General features: G+C 23.1%; 7 protein-coding genes across 7 annotated transcripts; 3 read left to right on the top strand and 4 right to left on the bottom strand. All coding sequences in view use genetic code 6, as the record gives it.

Moving 5' to 3' along the window:
- Positions 1 to 430: 430 nt before the first annotated feature.
- On the top strand, positions 431 to 4,184 carry TTHERM_00473180 (Serine/Threonine kinase domain protein; the record flags this gene model as incomplete). Its single annotated transcript, XM_001023901.2, has 10 exons — positions 431 to 473; positions 559 to 763; positions 945 to 1,053; positions 1,161 to 1,217; positions 1,317 to 1,432; positions 1,493 to 1,632; positions 1,682 to 1,777; positions 1,834 to 3,516; positions 3,575 to 3,650; positions 3,707 to 4,184. 10 exons carry the CDS (start codon positions 431 to 433, stop codon positions 4,182 to 4,184), a joined length of 3,003 nt encoding a protein of 1,000 aa, XP_001023901.2.
- A 661-nt stretch (positions 4,185 to 4,845) lies between these two features.
- TTHERM_00473170 (hypothetical protein) lies at positions 4,846 to 5,633 on the top strand (the record flags this gene model as incomplete). The annotated part of the gene is made up of 2 exons (XM_001023900.2): positions 4,846 to 5,044; positions 5,104 to 5,633. The coding sequence occupies 2 exons, from the start codon at positions 4,846 to 4,848 to the stop codon at positions 5,631 to 5,633; spliced, it is 729 nt and encodes a 242-aa protein (XP_001023900.2).
- A 497-nt stretch (positions 5,634 to 6,130) lies between these two features.
- Positions 6,131 to 11,610, bottom strand: TTHERM_00473160 (hypothetical protein; the record flags this gene model as incomplete). The annotated part of the gene is made up of 9 exons (XM_001023899.2): positions 6,131 to 6,772; positions 6,859 to 6,931; positions 6,988 to 7,113; positions 7,177 to 7,226; positions 7,285 to 8,323; positions 8,395 to 10,657; positions 11,090 to 11,184; positions 11,325 to 11,416; positions 11,548 to 11,610. The coding sequence occupies 9 exons, from the start codon at positions 11,608 to 11,610 to the stop codon at positions 6,131 to 6,133; spliced, it is 4,443 nt and encodes a 1,480-aa protein (XP_001023899.2).
- Positions 11,611 to 13,036: 1,426 nt separating this feature from the next.
- TTHERM_00473150 (CAF1 family ribonuclease) lies at positions 13,037 to 15,614 on the bottom strand (the record flags this gene model as incomplete). Its single annotated transcript, XM_001023898.3, has 6 exons — positions 13,037 to 13,513; positions 13,626 to 13,849; positions 13,915 to 14,033; positions 14,087 to 14,226; positions 14,339 to 14,392; positions 15,474 to 15,614. 6 exons carry the CDS (start codon positions 15,612 to 15,614, stop codon positions 13,037 to 13,039), a joined length of 1,155 nt encoding a protein of 384 aa, XP_001023898.2.
- A 785-nt stretch (positions 15,615 to 16,399) lies between these two features.
- Positions 16,400 to 18,538, bottom strand: TTHERM_00473120 (acyltransferase family protein; the record flags this gene model as incomplete). The annotated part of the gene is made up of 1 exon (XM_001023895.1): positions 16,400 to 18,538. One exon carries the CDS (start codon positions 18,536 to 18,538, stop codon positions 16,400 to 16,402), a length of 2,139 nt encoding a protein of 712 aa, XP_001023895.1.
- A 2,367-nt stretch (positions 18,539 to 20,905) lies between these two features.
- On the top strand, positions 20,906 to 21,667 carry TTHERM_00473110 (alanine-tRNA ligase, putative; the record flags this gene model as incomplete). The annotated part of the gene is made up of 1 exon (XM_001023894.3): positions 20,906 to 21,667. One exon carries the CDS (start codon positions 20,906 to 20,908, stop codon positions 21,665 to 21,667), a length of 762 nt encoding a protein of 253 aa, XP_001023894.1.
- Positions 21,668 to 22,269: 602 nt separating this feature from the next.
- Positions 22,270 to 25,636, bottom strand: TTHERM_00473100 (NLI interacting factor-like phosphatase; the record flags this gene model as incomplete). Its single annotated transcript, XM_001023893.3, has 5 exons — positions 22,270 to 22,800; positions 22,869 to 23,485; positions 23,702 to 24,122; positions 24,424 to 25,382; positions 25,603 to 25,636. 5 exons carry the CDS (start codon positions 25,634 to 25,636, stop codon positions 22,270 to 22,272), a joined length of 2,562 nt encoding a protein of 853 aa, XP_001023893.3.
- Positions 25,637 to 26,050: the final 414 nt, after the last annotated feature.

The following is a 26,050-nucleotide window of genomic DNA, read 5'->3' as shown; positions in this document are numbered from 1 at the left end:
AAGGTTTTAAAATGAATACAATTTATAATTATACAAAATAGTTAAAGAATAATTATTAATGGTAAACTAAATCTTTTAATTGGGATGCAGAATATAAATAGTGGGAAATCAAAAGTTATTTATTTTATTTATTGTGACATTGACTAATCCTTTACTTAAGGGACTGCTTTGAATCAATTAATACCAAAAAAATTCTAGATGGCACTAAAAAATTTATGATAAAAATAAAAATCAGGGCTTAAAATTTATAGTTAGTATAGTATGAAAAATAATAAGATAAGTAGTTGTTAAAAAAATAGCAAATGAATTTGTGAAGATAAGAAATCTATTGAAGTAACTAATAATAAGAAAACAAAATATAATAACAATCACATTAAATCAATCAAATACTTTAAAAGTTTACTGCCAATAAAATTTGATTGATTGATTAATGGGATAGGAATTAAGAGATTTTGAAATTTTAGATAAATTAGGTAAAATTGGATTTGAATTTGCATATTTTATACCAGCTCTCATTAGATATAAAGAAAAACTAATTACATTACTGTTAATTATTAGGAGAAGGAGCATACAGTTCTGTTTATAAAGTTAAGCGGTAGTCAGATGGTAAAATATATGCGCTAAAGAGAGTAATGCTAGGTACATTAACTGAATAAGAAAAACAAAATGCATTAAATGAAGTCAGGATTATTGCTTCTATCCGTCATCCAAATATAGTGAATTTCAAACAATGCTTTATAGACACACACTTAAATTGTTTATGGTAATAGCAAAAAATCCATTACAACAAGATAACAATTATCATTGAATTAGCAAATATAAATTAAATATTCACAAGAAAAATGATAATATAATTTTAAAAATGTTTACTCAAATCAGAATTTATTCAAATTTTAAAATAATTTTTTCCAATATTAGTATTAATAATATTTGGTATTAAATAGTATTATCATGGAGTATGTAGATAACGGGGATTTACTATCTCATATTAACAAGCACATTAAGAACGGTACTTACTTTTAAGAGGAAGAGATTTGGAATGTATTAATATAAGTAATTATAAATGTTAAATTCTAAATGAAAATTGATTGTATTATTTATTTTTTAAAGCAAAATATTTTTCTATTTTATATTGAATTTATGAACTTAAATAAATTCAGGTTGTAAAGGGATTACAGAGCCTCCATTAATTGAGCATTTATCATCGAGACTTGAAAGTTGATTATTTTTTTACTTTTAAACTACTAATAACCATTCAAATCAAATTAAAAGAAGACAATTATTTTTTAATTTAATTTTGTTGTAATATCTTTAAGAGTGCAAATGTGTTTATGAATAAAGACGGTTCTATTAAGTTAGGTGATTTTAATGTTTCTAAAATATGTAAATAAGGTCTTTTGTACACTTAGACGGGTACGCCTTATTATGCAAGGTAATATTAAATGAGTAAAAATAATTAAGAGTAAACTAATTTGATTGATTATAAATATAGTCCTGAAGTTTGGAGGGATTTACCATATGATAGCAAGGCAGATATATGGTCTGTTGGTTGCGTGATATATGAAATTTGTGCATTAAAACCCCCATTTAGAGCAGAAAATATGCCTTCTTTGTTTAAAAAAGTAGTGAAAGGTATGATTGTTTTTAGATTATTTGAAAAATTTAATTTTTTTCTTTCTAGGATAGTACCAAAAAATACCTTCTTTTTATTCTCAGTAGTTGAGCTAAATAATTAGATAAATGCTTTAAGTGTCTCCTCATTTACGTCCTAGCTGCAGTAAGTTTTTGATATTAATAAAATACCTAAAAATAATTTTATCATTATAAAAAAAGAAAAAATATTAGAAGATGAAGTAGTATAAAAACATATGAATGATAAACATCTTGAAGAACCAGATGAACAAGAAAGATCTATCCTTATAAATACAATAAAATTTCCTTAGGCTTTTAAAAATAAATATGCTAAAATAGAATTTCCAAAACCTAATTATCACCCTGTAAAAATAAGAAAAAGAATTTCAAGCAACACCCGCTTGATAACAACTTTTGATTAAAGTGAATCCATTCTCTAATGCACTAACAAGAGCATGATAGAAGAATCATCTCATAAAATGCTCACAGAAAATTCTACTCATTAACCACCTTCAAGCTAAAGACATCACTCTTAAAGATAAATATAAAACGAAGCTAGTATACTTTCAATGATAGGTATTGAAAATACTAATATTAATTCTCATAGATAACAAAAGATAAATAAAAAAAATAGCTATTGTTTATAACAATAAGATAAAATAGAATTATAAGAGGGAATTCAATAAAATAAAAAAGATTATATAAATATTAACTAGCATGTAAATTATATCTAATAAATTGATAAAATAAGCAACATAGAATTGAATGACTAGCTATTAGCCTCGTCTTAATCAAAAAAAAAAACAAATGCTTCTCAATAGAATATTAATGGTTTAAATCAACAAAATATTATTCAAGGAAATTAACATAATGAAGATTTATTTAGTGAATATTAGTCCAAAGCACTTATTATAGACAATTCTAAGAGTGTTTCTCTTGCAGATGGTGAAAGAAAGATATAAAAATAGAGTATTTCAACAAATGAGAGCCGAAGAAAATCTATTCATGCTAGATAATCAAGTAGTCTATCATCATAAGTTCAACCAAAAAATTATTCTTCAATAAATAAATAAAAATAGCTTTACAAAATATTAAAACAACCAATCAGCATAGTTAAATAAATTCAACAATAACAATCACCATCTATAAATAATTAAAATGCTTAAACGAATTAGAATATCATTAATTCATATAATAACAGTTTATTACTAAATTAATCTATAAACAATTAATAATATCCATAAAAAAATATTATCAAAAACCAAAGCATTTCATCTGTTTTAAGGGAAAGTTTGATTGCTCTAGAGAAAGATATAGCCAAAAGCACGAAAGGCTAAAGAGCCTCTATATAATAAAACGATAGTAAAGAAATTAGCCATGCTAAAGGAGAATAAATTTAAAGAGATAATGAAAAGTAAGTCTCAGTAAGTTATTCACGCTCTCACAAAAATTCTTATCACGTAGCACCTGATGGAGTTCAAAAAAATGAAGAGGATTTTATAAATGGATAGTTGGACTCTATAGCATAATAAAATAAAATACAAAGTTATAAAGATAGAAATATTATACCAGATAAAGAAAATTTAAATGATATCTAATATGTCTCCTAATTATAAACTACTTCTAAAACTACAAAAAACATGAAATAAAATTCTAAATTAAATTATGAAAAAAGTAAAAGTAGAGAAATTAATCAAAATAGATAAAGCACACATTTGTAAGTAATATAAAATGGCTAAGTGAATTAGCACAGAATACCCACGCTATATGAATTAGATAAATCTCCTGTAGCATATAATGAAGGAAGAAAAAAGAGTAAATCAATTTTCGAAAAAAACAGTACAACAGTTACAGTCCCTGACTAATACATGAATTTAGAATATAGTAAATTAATTAATTATTTTAACTTTATCTCTTTTTCATTTTTTTTGAATAATAAAAGAATATAAAAAAGAGAAAATGTTAGAAAGCTCCTCAAGACAATAAATAGATAATAATGAAAACACTGAAAATATATTGTAAAATATTAATTTATTTTCTATTTTTCATATAAAAAATTTAATATTTAAATTAGAATAAAAAAACAAATTAAATATTCTGGTGAAACTCCTGAAAAGTTAATAATTCTACCAATAATTAACCCTGTTAAAAATACTAAATAAGATAGAAGTATTTCGGTTTAGAGAAAATACAGTCCAATATATTCACAAAATAATAACAGGGAAAATATTTTAAATAGGAATGGGCACATATTTTAAGAAAACGATGTTAAAAAGAAGTTACTTTATAATGAAAATGAATAAAAAATATTAGATCCAAGTTAAATGCATTTAAATTAAAATAACTTATACATAAATAGTCACAAATAAAATTACTACCACAATAAGGTCTCTTATTAGCAAACTCCTTTAGCATAAGATAAATATAATATTTAATTAGATATGGAAACAATTGGTAATTATAAAAGAATCCATAGTAATTCAATCAAACCTGCACATAAAAATTCTCTATCTCCTTAGAATTACAGAAACAACCAGCAAAGATTAATTTGAAAGTTTCAAATAGCAATAAGTCACTCAGTATATTTTTGATAAATTTTTCCAATCTTAAAGTGTAAATAGAAGTAATAAAAGGTTATAAAACTTATATTTAACTAATTAATTAATAAATTTATTTAGAGTTACATACATTTTTGAATAATTTTTTGATTGTTTGAAAATTTCAAATTTATATCTTAACAAAAAAAATCTAAAATAAAAGTGTATCATAATTAATAAGCTTAAAATAATTTACTCATGATTGATATAATTCTATCTCCTAAATTTTTTTTTGATCAGCAATTGAGCAATAAAAATATCTTATTTTACTTTATTCTTTATACAAATTGTAACCACAAAAAACAAGAGTTAATAAAAATAATAATTTTTATATTTAATGTAAGCTATAACATTCTAAATTGAAGTAATAAATTTAAACATATTTAAGAATAATTAATTTTTTTGGTTAGTTAATATTTAAATTTTTTAAGCTGTATTAAAAAGGATTACAGTTTAATAAAATATTATTAGCATCATATATAGTTAATGAACGAATGGTAAACACAATAGCATAAATAGTTTTCTTAATAAAAAATAATCTTAACATAAATTGTTGAATTGAAAATAGTAAATTGCAAAAAAAAAATACATTTTTAATTATATTAAATTTTTTTGAATGTATGAGTCAGTTTTTTAGATTAAAAAATATTAAGTTAATTTTTCAAAAAAAAAAAATAAATATTTGTAAAATTTACTAAAAAAAGCATAAATGAATTAGAATAAACCTTACCAAAAAGTGGTAAAAAGAGCTAGCTAGGAATAATATTAAATGACGTTCAAGAATTTAAAAGATCTTGCTCCTACAGGAATCTTAGGTATAATTTATTTAAAGTAGAAATTAGATTTCATAAATATGAAAATTTTATCAAATTAGATTTCTAATTCTTTTAAAAGGCTGAAAAAGATGGACAAATTAGTGTTTAATATAATCAGATAAATCAATTATTCTAAAATATAGAAAATGCCAAAAAATTTTAGCAAAACCCTTAAGATTATTAACCTAATCAATATTAAGAAGATAGTAATTCTAAATTAAAACTTTCTGATTTGAAACATAGAATTAGTGTATTAAATCCAAGCTATCCTGTTAATGACTTAAATACTTTGTTTTAAGGGAGATAAGATATTACAGCTAAGGATATGTTCGAATTATTAAAAGATAATGAAATGCTGGAAGATTTTGACCCTGTTTAAGAAGCCTTAAACTAATTTATAAATCCTAATGGTGAAATAGATTTAGAAAAAGTGTCTGCTACAATGTCTCAATTAGGTTATGGGGAATTAGATAAAAAAGACAAAGAAATTTTAAAAGAGTGCTTAGATATAGATAAAGATAACAAAATTACTGATAAAGATTTTAAGGAAGTTGCTTCTTATATAAATAAAAAAAAGTATTTGAGTTGATTTTTTTAAATTTTTAAATTAAAGCATAAATTATCTCTGCATTTAGTATTAAATAAATTAATTTTATAAAACATTATTTTATTTATTTATTTATTAATTTTTAATTTTAAAAAATTAATTTTTTAATTCCAATATTGAAATCATCAAAAAAAATATTTTTTAAACAATAAAAATAAAGTAAATGAAATTTTAAGGGAAAAATTAGTTGTTTATGAATATAAAATACTTTAAAATTTGATTTGTTAATAATGATTAGTTAGATACATACATATAATAAGTTATTTTAATTTTATTCTTAGCATTTTTTAAAATTTATTAATATTATTTCCATTTTACATTGAAACGATTTATAGCTGATTATATTTTATTGAATCAAAACTTTTATTTTTTGCCGATATTTTAAATTAAATGTTTTTATAGAATTCAATTTTTTCTAAAATGACTCACAAACTGCTTGAATAGATAATAGGCTTTAAGGGTCTCATAAGCATATTTTTTCACTTTTAGGATTGAAAATTATTTTATTTACCATTTATAATAAGTGTATTATAGTTACTGCCAATAGCGTTCTTAATTTCGATACTTTGCTAAATTAAATTTATGCTTTGTTAAGCTTTTTATAATTACTCGTTTGCTAGTTACCTTTACATTTACATTTGTTACTAAATTTAAGTTAAATATTCAACAGGAGTTAGTTGAGAATGTTGATCTCCTAAATTTTATTAGTTAGATTTTATATTTTTGCTTTAATTTTCACCAGAAACGCTTATATTATTTTATTTCACTTCATTCTTTGTATTATATTTAGAATTACTTTAATACTCAATTTTTTTTTCTGTCTAGTCAATATTTCCATTTGTTTAATTGTTATCCGTATACTTTCCATTATTATTAACTTATCCAAATGTTTCATATGTAGTGAACATGCTCTGAGATTCTTTATTTTATTTTCCTAAGTCTAATGACTCTTAATGAAGCGATTTGCTATTTTATTAATTAGACTGTTATGATGAGCTAATAATTCCAGCTCCTTTTGCTAAATGGAAGTTAGTTTACTCTTTTTACTTAGAATTAGGAGCCTAATTCAATTAACCTGCCTAAATATAACTTTTGACTTTACTTTCAACATTAAATTTATTCTAATTTATTAAGAAATAATTAAAATTATTTATATTTTACAATCAATCATATTGAAAAATTAATTATATAAAAAAATAAATATTACCTTTTTTTATAACTGTTTTTATTGAGATAATTCTTGAATTAAAGGTTTTATTACTAGTTCCTTTTTTTCGCTTCTAATTAATTTTTCAATAAAATTATATTAAGAGATAATTGAATCAATTTAACTTACTGCTTTTTGAGGTCAATCTATCCCCAAAAAGGACTCATAATTTAATTATTTTAAAGCTGCATTTACTCTCTCCTCAAGTTAGAGGTATTTGTTGATGATATTCTTTCTATCTCATCTTTAATATTCCTTTTAGAATAATTAATTAATTTAAATAAGTAATCAAAATCTAAAAATTTATAGCTTGTTTACTTATATCTCTCGTTTTTTGCTGACTATGTGAGGGTTTAGGGAAGATTTACCTATTTTATTTTGTATTTATTTATTGATAACTAATTTTAAAATAAATATGTAATTTACATGAACATGACTGCTGCCCAATTAAACAAATAAAGGTGTGCTTAAATCCTTATAGAACTCACTTACTAGTACATTCTTTTTTTATTTTGAGTTATCTATTATATTACTATTGTCTGTGTCTGGGTTAGTTTTAGTGGATTATAAGTGGCTAACTTAAGTGTCAAGTTATGATATTTATTTTCCCTAACTTTCTGGAGACCAAAGATTTTGGTTTCTTTATGGAGAAGGCTTAATAGATTTTTTATAGTACATATCATTTATATTTGCCTTTAAATCTAACACCTCTAATTCTGAATTACACTGCTAAGTAACAACTTTTTATGGCTTAAAGGCAGGACTCTGTTGGCTAGTCTTTGGTTGAACTTTAACAACTTTTAGTTTTTTAGATTCTAATAGCTTCTAATTCTAGCCTTTTATTTCTGGAGAATTTAAATCTGAGTGTGCTTTACTTTTATTTATGGAAGAATAGCTTATATTTGAACGTAACTTTTCAGATTTAGCATCTTTAGGACTATTACATTAGGATTCTCCTACAGATTCTAAGTTTTCTAAACCTTTTCTGTTTCCTTTTGGCGATTAACTGTTTTAATTTGCAAACTACTTTAAGTTATTTTGTATATAAATTGATAAATTATATCCTTAATTTTAATTAATTGATTTTAGCTCTAACTTTTGTTTAAATTAATCTCTATAAGTACTATTTTAGAAAGCAGCTTGGCTTTCACTTTTTTTTAATATTTAAGAGACATTAGATTAGTTAATTAAAGTATTTAAAGGATAATTATTATTAAATCCCTACTATGGGCTATTCTATGTGGACTAAATAGCAAGTTTTTAACCTGAAATTTGATTAAGCGAATTTCTCCTTCCTTTTAATGAAGAGTTTTTAGAACCATCCTAGTTATTTTATCTAGATTATTTCTTATCAAATTGTATTACTTAAATCCTATCAGATTAATATTTAAAAGACTAAGAATCTCTCATTTAGGGGAATTCTTTGGCTTCATTTTTTAGAGTTTATTACTCTTTATTCAGATTGCTTTTTTAATTAACAATAATTTTTTAATAAATTCATTTTATTTTATATTTAAAATTAAATAAGTTTCTTACGTTGATTAAGAAATACGTACTTAAAGGTTATCATCCTAGTTTGAGTTTTATTGATTTCCATTACTTTAATTTTGCTATGGAGTCGCTTCTTCAGTCATAAAGCGGATATCTTTAGTCTTATTTGCAGATGAAAATTATGAAACTGTTAAAGGCAAAACTTGTGGAATTTTTGGCATCGAGTTTCTAAGATTAGAAGAGTTATCAAATTTAATGTTAAAATTTTGTTAATTTGCATTTTGAGGACTATTGAAACTAGTTAAACTTGAATTTCTTTTTTTAAATGGATATTAATTTTGGTTGCTGCTGTTTTAGTTATTTGTCATTTACAAATTTTACTGATTTTCAACAGATTAATTTTCTAATAGACTTGGAACATCTTACTAGCTATTACTTTTTCTATATAAATTAATGATATTAAGGCCTTTTGGTGAGCCATCTATATTTTCTTCTTCTTCTATTGCTCCTTAGCAGGTTATATTAATTTTATTGCTTTTATCGTTTTCATTTATTTAATCTTGCTCATATTTTGGCTTCTAAGAAGATTCATTAGAGCTAATATCCCCATTCTCTACCTTTTCTTTTTACTTAATTTATTAATTGATTTGTTTTTCTGGATTATTAACTTTATGGCTTTTTAAATCATACACTATTAGCTATTCTTTCTTCACTAAGCTAATAGAATTTGTCATTGTATTCCCCTTATCTTTCATTAAGTCAGAATTAGATTTGTTATTTTATTCTTACTTAATGGACAGCTAAGAGCTTCTAAGATTTTCTTTCCTCTCTGTCTAGCTACTACTTTAACGATTTTATACAGTTGTAACAACACTTTGAGTCATTTAATTCTAATTAGTATTTGGGCTAGTTAATTTATTCTAACTTGAGGTTAGTTCTAAGCTCTTTTTAGTTATTGGAATATTTTTATTAATTTTAGACTTCTGATTTTCTTATAGAGTCTTACTTTAGTTGTTTACATTCTTTTTTAGCTTAGAATTAGAATCAGAATTTTTTAAAGCAAATTATTCACTGCCTTTTGTTTGAATTTGACTTTTGAGATCGGTGTTTACAGGTGTTTTAGTACTGTTATCATAAGTGTTATTACTATCTTACTCTTCCATACCACTTTTAAAAGTTTCATCTTTTTGGCTTTAATTTTTTTTTGCAAAGTTTGAAGTTTAAATTGTTTAATTGGTAAATTTTTCAGTTTTTTCCTACTATCTCGAGGAGTTAGGTACTGTATTGATAAGCTTTTCTTCATTATTTTCAGATGAATCCAAAATTTCATCTTATTTTTCAGCTGTTGGAGAAGACGGAGCAGAAGGAAGACCAAGCTAGTTTAAAATTTTTTCGGATTTAAAGATGAAAGAACGATTCCTTGATTCCTAAGGAGATTGATCATTTGAATCTTCTGATTTTGATTCATAAATACAATATAAGTCAAAAGAAGTGCTCAATCTAGAGGCTTTCATACTCTTATTCAATCTAACGTTCTTTTTATCAGTGAACTACTTTCTTCTTTTTGTTTACTCTCTTAGACTCATGCGCTTTTTATGACCCTATTATATTTTTGTGTTCTTTTTAAGTGTAGGATATCTATTATTAAACTCCAAACTTTGAGAGATAAGAGGTATCTTCAAATTTTTACCTTCATTGTTTGCTTGCTAAAATATTTTTTTCTTCTTCAACTCAATTAATTACATTTTTTATGTAAGAATATCTTCACTAGCCTATGAATTTTATGAATTTGTATTATTACTTGATAAGCTCTTTTCTACTTCTTATAAATATTTTAATTTATAATGATCTATTAATGAAGATGGATTGCTTATTGTCTAAGAAGCTGTCTATATTGATGTACTAAAACTATCCTATTTACCTGAATACATTTCATTTTAAATATTACCCATCTTATGTTTACTGCTTCCACCTTAGCTATTTTAAAATGATTTTGAATATCTCAGACCTTCTTTTGGTGACTAAGACTTCATTAAATTATTAGAAACAAGCTTATTATCTATCTATACACTTTAAGTTAAGTCTTTTTTATTTTAAGGGTTCTTTTCCATAATTACTTGCTTTTAAATTTAAGTTGAACTCTAAGTATGAAGTTTTTTATCAACATTAATGCTATTTGATTAGATAGAATTTTATGTATTTGAGATAGATTCTCCTTAATATCTATCCAAACTAAAATTCTTTTATGAATATAAGTTAATTTAAAATGGTTCATCATCTTCAAATTCTTCTGTTTTAACTGTCTAAACTAATATATTAAATAATTTTAAAATTTAATACAAAAAATGGTATTTATTCTTTAAAAATATTTAAAAGACTAAGTAATAAAAAAATTTTTTGTAAACGCAAAATTCAGGGAATTTGATGTTAAAAGCTTTAATTCGGTGATACATTTGATTCAGTAACTTGTTAATTTATTTAGATTTATTTTTATAATTTATATAATTATTATGAATTAATTGCTCAATACATTACTTTTCTAGTTTTTTGTATTAATATTCTAATCAGTTTTATTCTATTATATTTTAGTAAATGTTATTATATTTTATTTGGTAATGTCGTTTGTTGTATAAGTAAAGATTCTGTATTAACTTGTTAAAATGCTTAACTTATTTGAAGATCTTGTTATTTCTTATCAAAGTTTCACTAAGTATAAAATTCGACTAATAAAAATTGTTACTTAATTAAATAGATTGTTGTTCATCTTAGCTTTTCCTTAACATATTCTCTAATCGCTACTTTTATTGATCTTATATTTTTATCTTTGAATCTTGCCTATTATTTTAGAGAACGTTTATTTTTAATAAAGTGATGGAATCTTAATTTACATTAATATAAATCTAAAAATATTTATTAATAGGATTTATGAAACTAAAATATAGAAGGAAAGAAAAATAAATTTAATTTTAAAGTACGGTAAACCTAGTTCTTGCTAAGATCTATCCTGAAGCTGGAAGTTTTTCATTTAAAAAGCTTCTGAAACTCCTTAATTGCTTGAAATATTAATCTTTATGAATAAAAAATTATTTAATATTTAGTTCTTAAGATTGTCTATAAGACATTAGATGTTGTTGGTAATTAAGTATTATCTATGCTTTTATTTAGTTGATTCACATATAAGTTAGAATTTGCTTTTACCTTTTTTGGTTATTATTGCAGAGGAATATTTCCTGAAGGTCCTATCGCTAAATTTTGTTTCATTCCCCTATATTTTCTTTATCTAAATGCACTGTTTAATTTAATAATAAGAAATTAAGAATAATATTTGAACTAGTTATCAAATAAATTTACTAATCAAATTAATTAGAGAGCAGTTTAGTATAAATACAATTAAACCCAATTAATTGAATTTAAGTTCTAAGCAAGAAACAAAGCATTTGCTTAATTTTTAAAGAACCATTGTTATATAATTATCTTTCTATTCAACTCAAACATTATTTTTTATTTATAAAGTTTAATTTTTTATAGTCTTTCCTTTCCTTTTTTTTTTTTTTTTCAATAATTGTAAATACTCGCAACCAAGCCAATAACTCAAAAAAGAAAAAATTTTCATTATATATTAAGAGGTAAGAGTGTTAATTTGATTGATATTTATTTATCTATCTAGCGAAAGACTAACTCGTTTTTAAACTGTAATATTTTTGATACTAATTTAACTATTTTATAATTTTGTATAAAAAAATCTTTTGGTGTTACTTTTAACCTTATTGAGTGGTTCTTCTTTATCTATAAATTTAATAACATTTTTTAATTTTAGATTACTTGTTTAAATAATTTTTGTTACTTGTTGAAATAAAATATTATTTTACAATGAAAATTTTAAGACAGAGGAATGTTTTTTCATAATACCTAAATATAATTTACAATAGAAAATAAGTACGTTTATTTAACAAAACTAACAAAAATCCATATTAATATTTATTTGTATTTGTAAAAGAATTTTCTACATTTTATATAGCGTTAAAAATTGATATTAAAGTATCTAAAGATACCATCAAATAAAATACAAATAAATCAATAAAAACAAAATTGTTAAACTATAAATAAAAAGCAAATAAGTATATATTGAGTAATGTGTATTAATTTCTATTTTTTTAAGATGGCTTAATTGTTCTAATTAAAATTTTTAACATTTTAGTTAGTTTGGTAGATTTTTATAAGTGCTGCATATTTTATTTAGTAATTAAAATTAATAAATTTAATAATAAAATTAATAATAAATTTTGTATTTTCAAAATCGATAGGAAAAAAAAAAGAAATCAATTTTGAATATGTTCAAATCAATTATGAAGGAATGACTGATTGAACAACAAACAAAGATAAACACATATGTCAATTTAATGTGAACTAATTGTATTCACACGACAAATATATTTATTAAATTATCAAAGTTGTTGATAAACTTCAATTAGAAGATGTTTTTATTTTATATTGATTTTTTAATTATTTGTAGATATTTTTTATCTAGTTTGCCCAAATTATTCTCTTAGTTATTTTCTTTAGTTAAATATTAATTTATCAAAAAGCAGTAAAACTACTGACTAATATTTGTCTAAATTAAAAAGAAATAAATCTTTAAGAGTATCATTATAGGCGTAAGTAATCTCTTAACCATTTTAGTTAAAGATCACATTTTAGCAGAGCTATATTTCTTTTTATAAATAGCATCCATATTTTTATGTCCTTGCATCATGTTTAGCTCAGCTTATTATTACATAATATTAAAAAAGGGTGAGTAGTACCCCATCTACATATTATTTTAATGATTCGATAAGTTTTGAATTATTTTATGAGCACTAAATTGTTAGAAAGGATTCATATTAGTAAACATCTATTCAAAGTAGTCTGTCATATTTGGCATTTACTAGTTCATGAAGTTTTAATGAGTATAATCCATGTCCTAATATTATTAGTGATACTTTAACTTGTAATGTTGTAAGTAGTCTTTTGTTTTGCTAACAATAAAACCCTCACCAATACCATAAATTACATTTATACTTTTTTTCATCTTCTATTATAACACATCATCTCTCAATTTAAAGAAAACACCTAGGGTCAGTAAACTATCACTGCCTGCTTAATGCTAAGGTCCAATTCTATCTACCTTATTATTAAAATAATATATTAATACAGAAATATTTATATCAATAACTAATAATCAGTTAAATTTCTTAACTGAACAATGAAACAAATATCAATATATCTAACTATAATACCTTCAATTCTTATGCAACTTTATTTAGTCCACTGTCTTTCATGTATTACAAATCTTTTATTAAGTACTTTACGTCATACACATTAGGGAAAAATGACTTCAAAAGGTTATAAAAGGAAGAGGAGCTATCTGGTATTGGTGATCCATAAAGCATTTACAATAAATATGCAAAATCAAAACCACCGTGAAATACAATCCATGTTAACTCTTCATTTAATATGATATCTATATTTTATTATGAATAAATGATATTCGATCAATAATCATTGCCATGCAGATTATATATTTACCTGATTCTGATACTAAATCAGAAAATTATTCTCTACTAATACCTCTCTTTTTGAGTTCTTTGAAGTCAATTCCAGCATTTTTAAGTAAATCTAGAGATTCTTATTTAATTTGGTCATTTCTGTTCATTAGTTTTTAACTTAAACCAAAATTAATTGTAAATATATTAATTACTCTTCATCAAAATTGAAATTAAATTGCCAAGTAAAAGGTCTATCTGCAGGTACTTCTCCATCTTCATTAGCCAAACTTATACCAATTTAAATAATTTTTGAGTTTTTAACACTTTCTCTGATTAATTTAAACTCAAAATCCTTTTTAAATATAAATAAAATCTTTTTAAATTACTTTCATTAAATTGATATTAAAATTTCTTAAAAAATTATTTAAATGTAATCAATTAATTATAATTTTTTTATTTATTACCTTTTCATGTGAAACTTTATAAGGAAGTTGCTAAATTCCTGGGAACTCTGTATCCTATTAAATTATTCATAGAATTAGATAAAGGAAATTTCACATGATTTCAAAAATATTTCGATATTGAATCAAATCTATAAAAGATCAAGCCAAAATTTGTTAATTGATCTATGAAAATAATTGTTGCTTCTCTCTTTTATTTTAATTGAAAATAATTAGTTGATTAAAACTTTTCAGAATTGTGAGTTATTAAATGATTAATTTAAAATTAATGATAATGAATTAATTAATTAATTCACTCATTCATTCATTTATTGCTTTTTATGCTCACTAATAATATTAATCAACTAATTGCATTCTTTTTTTATATATTCTTTTAGAATATAATGAATGAATTATCATAAAGTATTAATAAGAATTATAATATTCATTGATAGATTAATCAATCAATCAATTAATTGATCGATCGATCGATCTTCATTATTCTTTTATGAAAATAAAGATAAAGTAAAATTAATTGCAAGTTAGCTACTTTAAGAATGAAATCACAAAATTATTCAGTATTTTATATGGGGGCCATTTCATAAATATAAGCAATAAAAATTAGGATGAAGGGGACAACATCTATTTTGATAGAAATTGGAAGTAGGAATAATTGTGTAATAGTGATTAGCATTATGAGTGTGTGTGTTGTGCTACCCTTTTCACATATCAAAGAAACTCAGACTATAAACCAAGCCTATACTCTCCAACTTAATTTAATATAGTTGTTTTTGGTAAGGTATGACCACTCATATATATAGATGCCAACAATTTATACAATCAAAGTCTGCGCAAAGACAAATTTTTTTCTTCTCCTTTTTTTCTTCAGGATTAAGCTAAATTCAAAAATAATTTGTATAAAATATTTCAAATTGAAATTAATATGAATGGCGAGAAGGAGAAGAATATAGAAAAAAGGAAAACGCAGACTTAGATAAGAAATAAATACTCGCAAACACCAATTTTCTATCGCAAAGAATAGATGAAATACGCAATCTAAAATTAGATAATATCTTAATCTTTAATATATCGAAATAAAAAAAATAATAAGAATATCCATTTAGGATTCTCATGATCAAACATCTCTTTCCCAATTTACCAGTGCAATTATTTTGTACTCTTCAATAAGCTTGATTATTTCACACAATTCCTTTTCAAAATTATCCTACCAAACATCTATTATTTGAGTGGTTTTCACTTCTTTCAATTTCAATTTCTTTCTTGTTCCTTATTGGCTCATTAATATAGCTATACTCTACTGTTTACCTTTATTTTAAATATCAATTTAACTTCTTTAGCAAAAAAAAATACCTTAATTCCCAAATTGTAAAAGCAAATTATGTGGGAAAATATAAATCTTAAGCTATAATCACTAACTAAAGCTATACATCAAAACTCGCTATTATATAAAATGGTTCTTTCTTAGATATAGTGACTCTCTTGAGGTATATATAACACTTAGCCATGTTTTTTTCACAGTTGATATTCACTGAGTTGAGTTTGTTAATTTATTAGTTTTTTAGTTAGTTGGTTAGCTAGGATAGCCTTCCCGCAATTATTTTCATTCATAATTTAATAATAATATAAAATTTGTCAAATTTCAATAATTATAATCATTCCTTTTTATTCATATTTTTTTGTTTTTAAAAAGAATGATGGATGGGTTAATTACAAATTAATTTTTATAAAATATTATTTTTCTATGACTAAATTAAAAAAAATTTTTTCTTGAAATTAAAAAAAATTTGATATGTTTTTCTAATGTTTTATTCTTAGAAAAACTAATTACAAAAGAAAAAAATTTAAATATATTTTATATAAGTAAAATATGATCACATCTAATTTATTTATTATAAATATTAAAAATGGTAAATTTATTTGTTATTATTAATTTTATTAACTTCAAGAATAAATAGTATTTTAGTTTTTTATTTTATCAAAATTAAATTTAATTAAAATTTATAAACTTGCTCAATGTAAATCTTGCCTATTACATACAAAAAATGAATAAAAAAATAAAAAATTTCAAAATTAGTTTTTGTTATTTTAAACATTTTAGTTAAGTTCTTGCTTTTCATAGAAGGCAATTTAGCTCTACTTATTTTGATCAGTGCTTAAAGTAGAATCTAAATAATTTTTTAAAAATGGTTGAGTTATTGTTCTTGAATTTAATGACTATTTAGAGTCTGTCCTTTGGTTATTAGAGTTCCTTTTTCCATTAAATATGATATTGGACAATCCTACAACAGGTTATTCTACTGCTAAGTGCAATAACAAGCCAAATAAAAGCACTATCATAGTGACACCTAAAAAGTGATAAAATAATTCAGAGAAAGAAAAGTACATTGCATCATATGAATTCCAAAGATTAAATGCAATAATGATATAATGAATCAAGTATCCTGAAAAAGAAAAACGAGCCAGTAAAGCAAATAATTTGCATGAAAGTATTTATACTATAAGATCTTTAGAACCAAATATAGCAGGCATGCACACTAAACACACACCAATAGTGTAAAACAATCTCACAACTCCTTACCATGTATGCTAAATATTTGAAGACCAATAGTCAGATCCGTTTTATAAAAGAGGTAAAGGAGCCCAAATAAAAGTAAAAATAATTCCTAAACCAATCAAATAGATAAAAAATTTGAAATATGTATGTCCAATTGTATTGGAAATCTGAGAAAAAAAAGAAAATTTAGTTTAATTTTGTTTGTCGATTTGGTATTCCTTGTAAAAAATTCCAAATAAAAGACCAAATAAATATGGAGGACACCTAGCCCAAGGTTTGTAATAATAGTTGTCACCTATATTTAGAGCAAAGGTTTATGCATTAACGGGAATTAAAAGATTATATTTAAATGACAACCAAATACTAACAGCGCAAAATATAATAACACTTAATGCTATACACCACTTACCTATTCTTTTATTAGTTGCATAGATCATTATTAAAATCATAGAGAATAAGTACATCTATAAATCATTTGAAAGATACCAACCCCAACCAAAGCATTTCGATTTAGGTTTAATCAGATTATCAATGAATAATAGCTTTTACCACCATATATCATCACATTCTCCAGCATGAATAATATATCTCTACCATGTAGGAGACTAGCCGAAGTAAGGTACTAATTTCCAAAAAATCATTAAAGCTACGAAATATGTAGGTAAAATTCGCACAATACGGTTTACTAAAGCAAGAAAATAACAAGAAAATGCCTTAATAGGATCTTTTAAGTTAAAGTTATTTAAGAGCTTAGCATCAGCAGCTACATAAGATACGAAGAATCCACCAAGTAAAAAGAAGACATCAACAGAAAAAAGACAACTGGAGATAAACAAAAAAATTGGGTTGTCCTTTACAATTATTTGCAAGTCTTATGGATTTTGCATATAACTTAAGCGAGAAAAAAACTCATGTCCTAAAATAACCTATAAAAATGAAAATGTACGTATTCCATTAAAAATGTTGAGATCTTCATTATTAGATTTTAAAATAAATACTTTCTAAAGATGACCTATAAAGTTAAATTAGGATATAATTTGAGATGCGATAAACTATCTTTGCTAAGAAGATGAATTCTACTAGCATTCAGAAACAGTAGAACTAATTAAGCTAGTATTAGGTCTCCTTTTAATAACTTAATTATATGTATTTATGAAAATGCTAACTAAATTAAAGAAAGCAATTATGCACAAAACAGTAGCCATAACGATAAATGCAGCTGAAGAAGTAGTAGGGTAAATTGGCTTATTTCCACTGAATGTTATCTAAGTAAAGTTAATTCCTAAACTAAATTCATTACTGAATTCCTGCAGAATCTATTTATTTTCTTCTAATATTTAATGGTTACAAACGCTTTTCAAGCATAGACCTCTATAGAGTTCTCCATCTGATAATTAGTAAGTCATCTCAACAAAAGCCATGTTTTCTTAGTTTATACATCCTTCAACATCTCCTTAATCGTTCCAAGTCCTACTTGAAAATTATAATGTCTAAAAAATAGAACTCTCTGTTATATTTTTATCTATAATAATTTAATTAATTGCAGAAACTAAATAATCTTAGCATGGTTAAAAAGAGCCGTCGATCTAAGAAGTGTTAATGTGCTTCAATAAGATAAAATAAATCAAACATAGTAATAGCTTTATCATAATTATTAAATTGACTAATTAACCTTATGCTTTTTTCTACTATTTACTATTGTAGTTTAAAAATTAATAATTTAAAAAAAATAAATGCTTAATAGAAAACTTCTGATCTATCTCCTTTTTTTAATTTTTGAATCTCTATTACATATTATGTTATCGCAATATTGTAGCAATTATTTAAATAAAATAAAAAAAAACTACAAAAAATATGTTATTTACAAAAATATAAGTAGATTTACAAGGATATAAAATCAAAATTTTTTTTAAACAGAGCAATAGATTCGCATTTGCATTTTATCACTTAATTAAATGTATTTACAAAAAATTTGTTAAAATAAAATATTTTTTAAAAGCAAATTAAATTTCTTCGTTAATCTATTTAAAAATATATTAATGTTATTCGAAATTAATCTATATATTATAATTAAATTTTAAATGAGCATCTAACAACAAAGATTTTGTTTTCATAAAATAGGATAGTAATCAAGTTATAAATATTAAACATATCACATATTTAATGTGTCAATTTAATTAGATATTGAAATAATGAGTTAACATTTGATTTTTAAAGAATTATATTTTTAAACAAATTTAAAATTAAATTTTTAAGGTATGAAATCTTCTTTTTTTAGGAGTTGCAAAGCTGTACGATTTAGAAGCTTTAGGTACCATTTAGAAATAAAGAAGGAATTGATAAACAGTAAGAAATATATTCTGAAAATTAATTATATATTTCTTTTGAATTTATCTTATATTGATGATTATAATATCCTAAATATTGAATTTAATAATTAATGGATATCTTAAAAGCTAAATTATTTTCTATATAATATAAAATTTATAATTTTGCTTAGTTTATTTAATATTTTATTATTCAAAAATTTTTAAAATCAAAATAAATTTTAAAACAATCTTTGTTTTTTAATAATAATTAATTTATTTCCAATTTGTTTTTTCTATAATATCTCCTTTTTATCATAACTACTAATGTATAAAAATCCCTCTATTGTATGTATAAGCTGGTAAACTCATTCAAATATTCTACACAACCTAGCAACACCATCCTTATTTTTACTTATTTTTAATAGAACTATTATAAAATAAAATTTTATTAATAGAATCAAATAGTAATATAAATCAAAAGTCAAAGCAATTAAATTTAAAGGATATATTTTATTATTTAAAATTTATTTTTTAAAAACTCCCTAAAAAAATTATATTAAACCAAGTATTTGTATATAGATATCCTTGCAAATATTTAAAACATTGCCATAATAACTGATTATAAAACATTAAAATTTAAATAAAATTTGAAAAAGTAATAAAATTTGATTTCTTTTATAAATATGTTTTTTTGCTTTTTTTTAAATAAGTAATACAAATTTTGGTAGATGCTATAAATGACAATGCATAAAGAAATATAAACTTTTGTTCTATTTTATTTTATTATTTTTTCTTTAAAAATTCTAGAAATCTTTATAATTATAATTTAGAATATAAGTAAATTGATAGTGCTTTTATGATTTAATAATTTTTCTTTTAAATAATTAAATGAAGACATTTTTTTATCATTGTATTATATTAGAATTTCGAAATCATACTGTGATTTATTTATATTTTGAACTAAAATTAAAATTTTTGCACTAATTTTTAGTCATTTACTTTCACTTGCATTTCAAATGATTTTTCTCAAATAGAGAAAAAAATAGAAGGAAATCAAAATATTCATCCGTTATAGAATAAAATAAAACCCTTCTATTTTTGAGAAGAATCAATTTAGAAGTATTTTAAAAATTCAACTCAAAAATAAAATTTTTTCAATTCAAAGAAAAAAAATTGTAGTACACCTTACATTTATAAACTTGAAAAATATAACATAATCAATCATAGTGAAAATAGAATAAAAACATATAAAAATAAAAAGCTAAATTGTACATTATTTTTGCCATTTATTTATGCTTAAATAATAATATTTTTATTTGTGAGGGAGCTAAATGTAAGGAGAAAAAATCATAAATGATTCTTAACATATTTTTTTCAATAAAATATATTTCTTTTTTCTAAGTTGCATTTAAAAAAAATAAAATAGCATACAATCAGAGAATTTAGAATTTGTTATTTAATTAAAATTATATTCTAGAATACTAGAAGTTGGTTAAGAAAAAGATCTGATAAAGTCACTAAATTAAGAATTTTCACCTAAAAATAGCTTACAAATATATTTTAAAGAACTATATTTCAAATACTCATTTTTAAATCTATCAGAAATTTTTTAGAAAAAATATGATATTTATTAAAAAAAAATTAATTTCTAGTATCTTTAGAAAAGATAAATTATTAAAATATAGTTTCACTAGCTATAGGAATATTATGGAAGTACTTAAATAAGAAAAAACTTATTTGCTCGACAGCTACTTATTTTCTTTGAATACAAAGATCACCTAGGTAAAGCAAGACGAATCTGATCCTAATTTACTTAATATCTTATTTGAAAAAACTATTTTCCATCCTTAAGGAGGCGGTCAACCTTCAGATAATGGATTTATTGAAGTAAATGGTGAATAAATCCCTGTAAAAAAATTGATTTACATTAGAGAGCAAGAGCTTATTTTCCATTAAGTAGAAAAAAAAGACTGTATCAAAGAGAATTAGGAAGTGAGAATGCAAATTGATGAAAATTTCAGAAGATAAAACGTCTTGCTTCACTCTGGAGGTCACTTGATAGATGTTGCTGTAAACAGATTAGGTTATGAATGGGAAGCTGGTAAAGGTTATCATTTTATTGATGGTCCTTATGTTGAATACACTGTAAACAAATGGGAAGAAGGTAGCTAAGAAAAATTAAAGGACTAAATCAATTAAGAATTAGAAAAAATTTTGACAGAGGGTTCTCCTGAAAATCCATCTATATGTAAAATATACGAATATGATGAAGCCAAAAAAGAAATCAGTAATTTTCCTACTTATCTTCCTGAAGGAATAAATATTAGATGGGTAAAACTTAATAAATTAGACCCTGGATGTCCATGTGGTGGAACTCATGTAAAGAATGTGTCTGATTTTAAGAAAGTTGTTGTTAATAAAATCCAAAAGAAAGGAAAAAAACTAAAAGTATCTTATACAGTTTAGTGAAAGATACATTAATACAATTTACAATTAATTTAATTTGTATATGGAATTTACACTTATCTACAACTTGTATTTTTTATAGTATTAAGAAGATCTAAATTAAAATTTCTAAAAAGAAAATACAAAAAAATTAGTTCAAAACTTTGTTTAAAACTTTTTTATTTTAATAATTTATTTTATTTGAGAAAAATAATTAAAAGAGATAATACAATAAAAAACAATAATAAAAAAAACAAACTAATTTTATTTGTTGATTGTTTGGAGCAAAATTAAAAATAAGTACAAAGAGAATATAACATATATATAAGTATATAAATTTATAAATAAATAATTTCCATAATTTCAAATTTAAGAAGAAGGAGAATTATAAAAATAAATAGAAAATAAGACTGAAGAAATAAGAGCATTATTAGTTAGTAAGTGTATAGTAAATAAATTATGTTAAATTTTTATTCTTACTTTGTATTTTTTTTGGATTTAGTAATTAATTCGTTAGTTATAAGGTTTGATTGATTGATTGTGTTGAAATTAATTATGATTTTGTTAATTTACAAAAGGTAATTTTATCCTTAAATGTTCTTTGAATTTTTAATTGTTTGTACAATTCAATATTGATTTGTCGAGCTATTAGAGTACTCTTGCAATATGTATTATTGTAGGCTTTCAATGTTTTAAAATGCTTTGTATTACTTTAGAAAAAATTTTTATTTTATACTTTCTCTAACATCAGTAACATTAATCAAAGTTTTTAGGTAAGTGCATAGGTGTAACAACTCCTCATCATTTTTGTTATTATTACAGTAATCTAATATTGGTATACCATTTGATACTTGGTTAAGATAAGAAAGAGGACTGTTATCTACTAAAATAACATTTTCTAGTTTTCTATTTTAAAAGATTCTTAAATCTTTTAGATAGGACTTTTTTGATCCCTAATTTTATAGCGGGTTAGGTATTTAAAATTCAATACAACACTCTCTGTAGAATTTATGAGAAAATATTTTATTTTCTGGATCAAGCTTTTATAACACAGCATCAGCGTATATCTTTCTAGCAGCAGTAAGCAAAATTAGCTCAAAATCTTTAGAAAGCTCTTATAAAATTTATTAAGCATGAGGACGTATAGAAAATAAGCACTTTTAATTTTAATAATAAAATAATTATTAATTCATATTAAAAATATAAATAGATTTCTAAAACTTACTTAAATTTATTCTTATGGTGTACACTAAATAGTGCAAAGAGTTTCGTTACAACTTTCTACATTTCTGCTAAAGGGAGATGGGTTTTTATTTGTCATGTTTGATTATGTGAACTCTTAGTATTATTGAGGGTCTGTAAATATATCTATACAATGAATAAGAGTTTCATCCAAATCAAAAAATATGGTTTTTTTATTTGATGTGAGTGGTGGAAGGAAAACTGGTGATATCTGATGAAACTTATTCTCAAGTTTAGGGTTCACTTGAAGATTGTAATACATTTTCTAGAAATATTATTTGTATAGATTAGATAATTTATCTTTTTCTCCTTTTAAGCTTTTCATGAGAGAAGGTATAAAGTATTTTTCACAGCTTTATTGGTTTTATTTATTAATTTAAGACAACTTTACAACAGGGATTCTGTTTCCAGCTAAATAAAAAGTTCTCAATATTTGAGTTTTCTCTGGTTCATCTGGGACATCATCTGACTATTTCGTAGAAGAAGAACGACGTTTTCTTACATTTAATTCTTCATTCTAATGTTGATTCTCCATTTAAATTTATAATTTTTTTACTATTTCATTAGGCTAGTGTAAACTGATAGAGGCTGGCTTCAGATCTAGATATTTACAAAATATGATTACTTTAATTAACATTTAATTATCTTTTATGCATTTTTGTTTGCTAATTAATTTGGTAAAATATAATAATAAAAAACCATCCGCATAATTTAAACTGAGGTAATTAATCATAAATTGATGGTAAATTTTTTAATGTTTAATAATCTTCAAAACATTTTTGATCACAAAAAAATTATAACAAATAAAATAATTACTGTAGTGAAAAGATTAAACAGTATCATTTGTGGAGAGTTGAGCACTGCGATAGTCAACACTTATAGTAGCATTAGAAACTCTTCTGTCTTTCTAAGATTTTTAGTTATTCCAATCTCTATTTAATTATTAATTATTTAGAGAAGCCATAGAAGGAGGCTTTTAATGAGGAGAAAATTCTTCTATGTTTTCATCCTTAACTTCAGATTCAAAATCAATGTCTAGCTCAAAAGGATATATTTATTTTATCTCACAAGAATATTTTTTTTTTTTCTAATTTAATTCTTAATTCTTTTAAACCTCAAATATCTAGCTGCGTGATCTTTCATTTCCTTCGACTTTTCTATCAGTTTAGCATGTGGTTATAATGTCTTCGTCTTCTTCTTCTAATATATTTCTAGGTTCTTAAAGATCGAGAAGTCTCTATTTTAAATTTATTTAAATAATTGAAGATGTAATTTAAAGTTCAAAATTCATGTGTTTAAAAAAAATAAAATTAATATTTCTAAAGATTAAAAGCAAATTTTTTATTTTTAATGTGATGAAATTTTTATCTATTTTTAACATTTTATTGATGTATAAAAAGTTATGGTTTTAGTAGAAATAATTAATTGCATCTTAAATACATCAATCAAAGTAATAAAAGCTGAATAAAAAGAATAAAACATATTTTTTTTTTTTGCCGAATCGAATATTATATACATATGAATCTTAAAATATTTACCTTTGTAAGTCTTGTCCTTTTAATATCAAAATTTACAGATCCTAAAGACCTTTCTCTGATTTTTGATGAGTCTACCATAAAACTTTATTATAGAGTCGTTATTGTTATTGCTGATTCTTGTTCTAAGCTTACTTATTGATCACCTAAATTTACAGGAGGAAGATCTGTATTTTTAGGCTACTTAAGCAAAGGAGCAGGTTTTAAATAATAAAATTTATTTTGTTCATAATTATTTACAGTATTTAGGCGCTTACTACTTGCAACCCCGTCTAAATAAGGAGATACCTTAGATAAATCTAATTAAATGGATTCATCTTTAGAAATTTAAGCGTCTTTAAGTTAATTTTTAAAGAATTATTAATAATCATGACAGTTTTTATGTTCATTTTCAGATATTTCATCAGATTCTTTTCTCTTTGAATTTAGTAAGAATTGAGATTTTTATATAAATTACCCATTGGTATGTTTTTATTAGCTATTTCTCGATAAAGAAGATTAAGTAATTTATGAACCTGAAAGGATTTAACTCATTTAAGGATAAGAAAATGGTAGCTATTATGATTGAGTACTATTGCTTTGATGCTATGCAGAACTAGAAGCATTTGTTGATTATTAATAAAGAGTAGATTAAGTTGGTTACTATGTCAGCCTATTACTACTGTTTGAGGAAAGAATTATTGTTTGTTTTTTATCTATTAAACCCAATGTATTGCTTATTAAATTACTCTATCTTTTTTAACTAGAAGATCTAATATCTGCAGAGTTAATTCTATTACTTTATGAATTCCCAATATAACTTCTAGTTTGTTAAAAGTAAGGCTAGACACTCATCCTAAGAGCGTTGTTTTATTCAATATGATTCTATTTTTCGGTATAAGTGTTGTAATGTTTTTGGTTCTAGCGCTAGTTTTGATAGTGAAAGTTATCTTTTAAAGGCGACTATATAATTTATTAGATTTCTAAATTGTTAATAATTTTATCATTAAAATACATTTTTTTTATTAATATATAATAAATTTAAATGAAAAAAATATCAAGGATACAAAATAATCAGCAATTGTGATGAAATGTAAAAATAATAATCTGCCTTGATGAGCCTTAGCTCATCTTTCAGTGTATTAAATTTAAGGGGCACAATTGAAAAGTCAAATTAATAAATAAGATTTAGAGTATAAATACATTGTACTGTAGAAGAACTCTTGAAAGAACTCATCTTTATCTAATTTCTATAAAAATGGCAAAAGTAGTCTTATTTCAAATGTACGCAATTATAAGGAGGAGAAAATCTAGTAAGATGAGTACAAGATACTTAGTGTATCTTTGATATATAAATTACTTATGTTTGTAATGATTGTTTGTTTGTTTATTAATAATGATTGCTATTTGCTTAAAATCAATATTAAGAGTATTTATTAAATTTATTACTTTTTTGATTGAGTTTATATTATTTTTTGATTTTAATTTTTTTGTATTTTTGTGAATGCAATTATTTATCAAATTAGGCGAGAGTAATTTTTCTGAAATAATACTATATTTCTAAGTAATTAGCTTTTTGCTCTACCACTCCTTCCCTTCTTTTTTATTAATATTGCATTCATTTCTATTTAATTGTTGATAGTGTTATTAG

The sequence above is a fragment of the Tetrahymena thermophila genome (genome assembly GCF_000189635.1).
Source record: "Tetrahymena thermophila SB210 genomic scaffold scf_8254403, whole genome shotgun sequence".
Taxonomy (NCBI): Eukaryota; Ciliophora; class Oligohymenophorea; order Hymenostomatida; family Tetrahymenidae; genus Tetrahymena; species Tetrahymena thermophila.
Note: the sequence above shows the minus strand (reverse complement) of the source record. Positions and strands in the feature narration are given on the sequence as shown.